Source organism: Epinephelus moara, chromosome 16, assembly GCF_006386435.1.
Source record: "Epinephelus moara isolate mb chromosome 16, YSFRI_EMoa_1.0, whole genome shotgun sequence".
NCBI lineage: Eukaryota > Metazoa > Chordata > Actinopteri > Perciformes > Serranidae > Epinephelus > Epinephelus moara.
The window spans coordinates 22,498,959-22,507,150 of NC_065521.1; the positions used below are offsets into that span (position 1 = coordinate 22,498,959).

General features: G+C 40.5%; 1 protein-coding gene across 1 annotated transcript in view; it reads right to left on the minus strand.

Annotated features, from left to right (window-relative positions):
- pgd (phosphogluconate dehydrogenase) overlaps nucleotides 1-6,645 on the minus strand; it is a 7,607-nt gene extending 962 nt beyond the window's left edge. Inside the window, exons 1-12 of the mRNA XM_050063947.1 lie at nucleotides 6,498-6,645; nucleotides 6,017-6,092; nucleotides 5,733-5,912; nucleotides 5,573-5,638; nucleotides 5,366-5,484; nucleotides 5,138-5,207; nucleotides 4,910-5,044; nucleotides 4,628-4,817; nucleotides 2,508-2,638; nucleotides 2,097-2,230; nucleotides 1,440-1,539; nucleotides 366-488 (exon numbers count right to left, since the gene is read on the minus strand). Coding sequence (XP_049919904.1) covers nucleotides 366-488; nucleotides 1,440-1,539; nucleotides 2,097-2,230; nucleotides 2,508-2,638; nucleotides 4,628-4,817; nucleotides 4,910-5,044; nucleotides 5,138-5,207; nucleotides 5,366-5,484; nucleotides 5,573-5,638; nucleotides 5,733-5,912; nucleotides 6,017-6,092; nucleotides 6,498-6,505 — 1,332 coding nt within the window. The 5' untranslated portion in view covers nucleotides 6,506-6,645. The remainder of the gene's footprint in view (nucleotides 1-365; nucleotides 489-1,439; nucleotides 1,540-2,096; nucleotides 2,231-2,507; nucleotides 2,639-4,627; nucleotides 4,818-4,909; nucleotides 5,045-5,137; nucleotides 5,208-5,365; nucleotides 5,485-5,572; nucleotides 5,639-5,732; nucleotides 5,913-6,016; nucleotides 6,093-6,497) is intronic.
- Between the last annotated feature and the right edge of the window lie 1,547 nt (nucleotides 6,646-8,192).

Here is an 8,192-nt window from a genome sequence, read left to right on the forward strand (position 1 = left end):
ATATATATATATAAATATATATTATTATATATATATATATATATATATATATATATATATATAAATATATATAAAGTTGTTAAAGTAACATAAATTAATATCCTGGAATTTAGTTTAATTAACTATCAATGTATCATTTATTAATGACAGTTATTATAAAGTGTTAGCCAGATATTAATTCTACAATGATCTCAACAAACAAATCTCACATCTAAACCAGCAATATTTGTCATTTTTGTGCAATAAACTACTCAAATTGACAAAACACATACAACAGCTACACGTGATCTTTTTAATCCGATATGCCTCCACACTCGACCATATGCTCAGTGGGCTCGGCTCTGCAGCATCAACTGTTGTCTTACCTGGAGGAGGTTGGCCGGCAGCATACCGTGTCTGTAACCATCATAGAAGGACAAAGCTGTGGTGAAACAGGGCATCGGGATGCCATGCTGGACTCCAGTGCTGACTGCTCTGCGCCATGACTCCTAAACAGAGAGATTAAACAGGTCAACAACAGTTTGATTACATGGAGGTAATGCAATCTGGTGATAATACAGCAGTGTTCATGTGAAGCCAAGAGCAAAAGGTCTTCACGAGGCCAGTCAGTTCCAAGTAATCGAGATCCGATTTGAGCCAGGTCTAAATTATATTCAGTCCAATCAGTCTGTTGCCGCAGGCTCGCTATGAGCGAGGTCTTTTTTGAAGAGAAGATAAAAGTGTGATGCAGAGAAAAATAAAATGCTGCTTTTTGCACTGCTGCTTGTTTTTATTTATTTAATCTTTATTTAACCAGGCAAGTCATTAAGAACAAATTCTTATTTACAATGGCGGCCTGGCAAAAGGCAAGAGCCTCTGTTAAAAAGGAATATTTCACCTTGCAAATGACGATTTGGATGTCAGTCATTCACCCTGTGTTACCTTGAATTTCAGAAGAAACGAAGAATCCAAAAACTGAGAATGTTTCAGATCTAAAAGACTCAGATCTGACTGTCAGCAGACTGTTTCAGGTAGGTTACATGTCTCTTAAAAGAAAACCTCAACCAAGAACTCTTAAACAGTCTCAGCAGACAGTTTAGACGAGTAATAAATTTACTGGATTCTCCTTAAAGCTATACAATGCAGGCTTGTCAGTCACTGTTTGTGCACATGTTCACCAGCAAAGGTGAAAGTAAAAACCAACCCCTGATTCACTCTCATTTGGTATTCTTCCTCGCTATATTTACATTTTTTTTTCTGTACTGTGTCTCTTAGGTGCCTGCTGCTTATGGTCTGGCAGCTGGTTGCAACTTTTTTTTACATCTCGAACAGCTGCTGATTAAACCAGCAAGTGGTGCCATACACTGTTGTCTTTCTAAAAGAGGAAATAATTTGTTTTGGGTGTCTTCGCAATGTGGGTATTGCAGCTTGGCTTTTAGCCACTTCCTCCTTCCTCATACCTGACAGTCCTGCACAGCATCACTGAAGAAATTGTCCAGCAGCAAGTTCTGCAGCTCAGCGTTTCTGTCAAAAGCCTCTTTGATTTTGCCCAGGAAGACACTGGGGGGAGGGGAGAGGGCAGCGTTAGCCAACAGTAGAAACAGAGAGGAAAAAAGACTTTGCTCACAGTAAAGAGACATTTCATAAGGTAACTGTAAAATGCATTTAAAAGAAAATACTGTAACCAGGTTGAGTCATAAGGAGTGTTATATTTGATTTAGGTTTACGCAACGTCTTTGCTAAATTACACAAAGCAAACCAGTGTCACAATTTCCTCATTCTTCTCTCAGCCTGAGTCTTTTCTTCTTCCAAATAGATTTCTCACTCCAGCATTACTCATAAGGCAGTGTCCAAAAAAGTCAACAACTTCCTTTATTGCGCTACATTAAGACTTTTCCCTTTTTATGTAGAATTTTCCAACAATTAGAAATATTAAGCTTTCATAAATCCTATTAACATCAATAAAAAAGATAAACTTCTCCATTTTATTCTTCTTGTTTTCTCAAGAACTTCTCTCTTAAACTGCCTAACCACAGTTTTCACCATCAGGGTGAAAGATGCCTGTGGACACAAAGTTGCACAAGGCAGCAGTGAGGCAAACACAAGGTTAAATGTACCTTCGGATGATGCAGCCTCCTCTCCACATCAGAGCGATCGCGCCGTAGTTGAGGGACCAGCCAAATTCTTTGGCTGCTTGCCGCAGCAGCATGAAGCCCTGCGTGTAGGAGATGATCTTGGAGGCGTAGAGGGCCTGGAGAGAGAAGAATGAATCAATAAATTCTGACACAGTGACACAATTTAAAATGAATACTGGTAAAAAAAAAAAAAGAGTACATTTTACATTCATAAATAAAAGTTGCTGCTTGAAAGAGTGCTTGAAAATGTTCCTAGCAGTACTTTTAAACTGTAAACTGGGAGCCTTCATGACAGCAGGATTCATTGCAGGGCTGTTGTATTAGACCACATTAGTTTCAGGAAGGTGTTCCTAATTAACTGCCAACTGCAGTTTATTTTATATTGTCTTCTACCTTTCTGATGTCCTCCAGGAAGGTGGTCTTGTCACCGCTGAAGCTGTTTCCCTGTGGCCCTGAAAGGCTGCGGCTGGCCTCCACTCTTTCATCCTTTAGAGAGGACAGGCATCTGGCAAAGACAGCCTCCCCTGAAACACAGACAGAGGGGGAATGGAGGAGACACAGGAACAGACAGGGACAATAAGGTTAGCTCTCTGCACGTCATTACTGAAGCATCACAGAAAAACAGAGCTTGGTAAACGGTTATCAAGATTTTCTGAAACCTCTCACAGCAGATGATAGGTTATTCTAGCCACAGCCATGCTGCAGGAACATTATGATAACATAATTACAGTGCCCAACAATCAGCATGACTCAGCAGTAATAATACTACTGTTCAAACAACAGGGCTCACCTCTACCACATCAGAAAAAAAGAGGTTGCCAGTTGCCACATTAAAAATACCCATTACACTGTAACGCCACTGTATCGAGATAAGAAGAAACAACTGTTGGGTCAGCATGACTTGCTAAAAAAAACAGCACAGCTAGGTGATGCAACCTACAGGCAGAAAGACAGACAGACAGACAGACAGACAGACAGACAGACAGATATGACAATAAGAGAAAACGTGTCCAGAGAGTGAACTATCCTGGTGAGGAATGTTTTCCCTATTGGGGGCAGAAATCCATCCATGCATACAGTACCAGCCTGTCAGGCTGCTCCACATAGACGGGTCGGCTCTCACACAATGACGCCTTTTGTAATGCCTCTATCTCTGCATCACAAGAGGATCTACGGTGCAGAGAAGGACTGAGGAAACATCTTTTTTTATTGATCTAATCTGAGCAGTGGTTGCAGGGTTTCGTGAGGGGCAAGTTTCTGCTACAAAACGTCTGAATGGTTGAACTTTTCAGACAAGTTTATTATGTGTGTCTGACAGGGTTACTGCTGATCCTTAATGTCTTGAAAGCCACTGAATTCATTGATCTAAAAATAAGGCCTTAATAAGTATTAAAATGTATTTTAAAAGTCTTAAAATTGCTAAGGCATAGCAAGTAGAATTTTAGAAATGTTTTTTTCCTCACATTGCATTGTAAAATCACAGAATAACTGGTGACACCTATCTTTTAAATAATTTACCAAATGCCTCTCACATTAACAGATCAGGATAGTGGTATCAGCAACACTTATGTTTTGTTTTTGGCTGGGATGCTCAGCGCAGAGGATCCACTGTCTGCTATCCAGTTGTCACTGTACCTTGGATGACATGGGGAAGTGTAAATTCAACCATAACTGGCCATTTAACCAAGGTTTCACAGCATGGCTGATACAAGTACAAGTAAATGCATGCAAAAAGTTTTCCAAACTGGGCATGATGGGAATCAAGGCATATGCAGAGTGAGATACAAAAAAATGGCAGGCTACAAATCCGGCAACAAACACCAGGTATTTTCCAGTTCTGTTCTACCTTCCTATCAGCCAAGAGACAAAAAAGTCATGTTTTATGTTATAATGAACATTTGGATAAAATTGTCCCTAACACTAAGTAACTGATGCCAGTTCATGTTTTTTTGTCCTTTAGTTATTGTAAAATTAGTCTCAAATTTCATCCCGAGTGCCATCAAAAATCTAAAATCTAACTTACCTGGTCTCTTAACTATGCACAAAATGTGACACCTTTTGTTCTGGATTATTTATCTCGCACCCTGACCTCCATGGCTGCTTTACAAACAGACGGTCATACAGTCAGAGCAAACACCAAAGCTGCGGAGGAGTATTACAAATCCCCCTTATGTCACTTGAGATGAGCAGGCCACTAGATGAGCAGGCCACTAGAAAAGCCCTCAATCTTCTTAGTGGCAGCCACATATCAATCACGTTCTCTCGAAGAAGCTCACTGGCCACGCTGTCTGACAGCTAACTGGCAGAGCTAAACATTAGCCATAACAGCTCTGATTATCAGGCCTAACCGCCCTTTAATTTGTTTAAGCAGCGTTGAAATCTGAACATGTGTGACGTAATGCCTTTTGTCATGTTATCATGACAAATGCAGTTTACTGAAAGCAGCCAGCACTGGAAGAGGAGACAAGGAAACCAGATACTTCCTTGTCTACAACCTCCTTTCTTCCTCTTACCGATCAGAGTCACAGGTGTGCCGTACTCCAGGGCTGAAATGGCCGTCCACTTCCCTGTGCCTTTCTGTCCGGCACTGTCGCGGATCTTGGGCAGCAGATGTGTACCGTCAGAGTCCCTGTATTTAAGGATGTTAGCCGTGATCTCAATCAGGAAGGAGTCCAACTCTGTCTTGTTCCAGCTGTCGAAAGCCTGGGTAATTAAACCACAGTGTGTCAGCCACATTGTTGTTTTTTTATTTGATAACTGGCACAACAGAAGAATTACAACATCATATAGCTCACCTGTGCCATCTCATCGTGGTCCATACCCAGAACATCCTTCATCAGGTGATAGGCCTCACAGATCAGCTGCATGTCACCATACTCGATGCCATTATGGACCATTTTCACAAAATGCCCTGCACCCTCATCTCCGACCTGCACAAGCAAGCCCGCCAGATTATTGTGAGACGACTTGACATGATTCAACCAATGAGTATAGTGAACACACACAAACTAAACATAACTCACCCAGTCGCAACACGGCTCTCCTGTTCCGACCTTGGCAGCGATGCTCTGGAAAATGGTTTTTATGTGTGGCCTTCAAAGTAAAGCAAGTGTTTCAGCTCATTAACTTACTGAAATGGATGAATGAATCAGATATTCACATAACTTTATCAGTAATGACTATGTTTATTTTAGCATGTCTGTGCCCACATACAACACCTTACATGCAGCTGACAGTGTGAGGAGACTCACCAGGCCTCTTCATGCCCTCCTGGCATGAGTGAGGGTCCATAACGTGCCCCTTCCTCTCCACCGCTGACTCCACTGCCAACAAACAGCAGGCCCTTCTCTTTCAGACTCTTGCACCGCCGCTGTACGACAGAAACACACACATGCTATGAGAATATCCTCAAACAGAAATAAAAATGTACTGCTTAACAGTGATTGTCTAAGACTTACTGTTGTGTCTCTGTATTCAGAGTTGCCACCATCGATGATGATATCCCCGGCTTCAAGAAGAGGAACCTGAAGAACAAGTGCAGCACAGAGCAAAGTGATGTATCTGCAGGACTCAATTTTCCTCGAATGACTGTAACACAGTTCAGCACAAATTACCAACCAGTTTGTCAATGAAGTCGTCCACAGCCTGTCCAGCCTTGACCAGCAGGATGATCCTCCTGGGCTTCTTCAGCTTGGACACCATGTCCTCCAGGGACTCTGCTCCAATCACCTTGGAGCCCTTCGCCTCGTTCTTCAGGAAGTCGTGCACCTTGGACACAGTCCGGTTGTAGGCACAGACCTGTCGGGGAGGTTTGGTGAATATTAAGTGAAATAAAATAGGGGCAATTCAAACAGGTGTTGCTGCCAGAAGTTGTGGGAGTTTAACAGAGGTTATCATCTTACCACGAAGCCATGGTCATTCATGTTCATGATGAGGTTTTGGCCCATGACAGCCAAACCAATCAGTGCAATGTCTGCTCTGTGAGGAGAAGACAAATAATCACATTTACTGGGTGTCTGGTGTCACACTGTGCATCAGCTTTGAATGAATAAAAACTGTCCACCATGACGTTCAAAAACATTTCTGACTTTATGTAAATGATCCTTCTTTTTATAAAGTATCTTGAACCCCTATGTTTAACCTCTTTTTACTAAAGAAAGCAGTTTGATTTCGACACTAAACGTCATGTTACTTATGTTTCTACTTAACACCAAGCAGGTTAGCTAACAAGCTAACAGCTCCGAGTGCACTAACTGATGAAGAACATTACCCTCACCAAGTTACGCGACTCTAAAGTCGACAATTATTTAACCACCCGTATCAGCCGCCATCTTTACACTTTACCGACTATCTTTATGAGTAAAAACTACTGTAAGAACTTACTCAGCCATGTTGTTCAGCGCGTAAAGTAGCCGTGAAGTAACAGTGTTCAAATGACAGTCGGGCTCACACACCAGTCCACTTCACTTGGATTTACTTCCTCCTTCTCCTCTCAACGTGACGACGGTGAGGAGAGGCGCACGTACGCCCATGTAAAGTAACAGCCAATCAGAAGACGGCTACTAAACAGAAGTGACGTTAGTCGGGGATTCTCATTGGTTCAGAATCCTGAGCAGAGGTATCTGTTCTCCTATTGGCTCCAGTGGCCGTCATTTATATTACGTATGTGCACACCCCTTAGTGCTGAAAGGGAGCGATTATTTCAGGACACAGACACATCTTACGGTACTCAATAAATGAATAAACAGTGGTGGAAAGAACATTTACTGAAGTATTGTACTTAAGTACAGTTTGAGATGATGGTTGGATGATAATTTTACATAAAGCAACCATAAGAAACATATATAATACCATGCATTGTCCAACATTGTCCAACATGTCATAAAATAAATAAATACTAAAGAAAAAATGAATACAAATTTGTGTTACTCTGTTTTTACTTTTCCTCTCCCATTAATCATCTCACAGCCCCCCTTAACCCGTTGAAACCTGAGCAGATTGGCTTGATTTCCTTTGATAAAATGGGAGGAAGGCAATGAGCAATGAAATAAGAAATGACCCCAAAACATAAGGGAGAAATTAGTGAAAAGAGACAATTTAAAAAACAAGAAAATTAGTGAGAAAAAAAAGAAAACGAAAGAGACCTGGAGAGAGTGCTTAAAAATTATAAGAATTCTGTAAAATAATTTTAAAATGTAATAATAGGAAAAATTATAAATATATTTTTTCCAAGCTTTTTTCTTTTTTCTCTAGTTTAAAAAAATAATAATTTTCTAAATCTTTTTTTTTTTTTTTCAATATGTGGGACATTTCTTACTGAGTTGTTCATTGCTTTTTTTCCCATGTTTTTGAAAAGAAATAAAATAAATTACACCAATTTGCTCACCCTTGCGAAAGGCGTCTGAGAGCAGCACAAGAAAAGTGGTGTCGCTCCAGGTTTCAAAGGGTTAATAAAATTATACTTACTGTACATTATGATGCACCAGTGTTTAAATCTAATAATGTCATCATTGATTTAACAGTCACAGAGGCCAGATTTCTCCAGACTTTTGTTTTTGATACTCAGTACTACTATGAAATTTTTTTTATCACCTTTGGTTCTGGACAGTTTTTTTTACTATAGTATGATATTTTGATGTGTGTGTGGAGATGCTGACCATGTTCAAAAACACCTAGCGATTGGACAAGCTGGTTAAAAAGCTGGCTCAGTGCTTGGCAGGAGACTGGACCCACTAAGACATATCTGGTGGAGAGGGCCACATTGAACAAACTGAAAGCTATAATGGACAATAGCAGACACCCTCTCCACAGCCTCCTGGAGCAACAGAGGAGCAGCTGCAGCAGTCGGCTCATCTCAGTGCTTTGCAGAACGCGTTTCAGGAGATCCTTCGTCACCACGGCAATAAGACTGTTAAACACCTACTGAATCCAGTATACTATATATACTATATATACTGATATACTATACTATGACATTTTTATGATTTTTTTGGTGATATGCTATACTATGCCATTTTTATGAATTTTTTGATGACATACTATACTGACATTTTTATGAATTTTTTGATGACATACTAT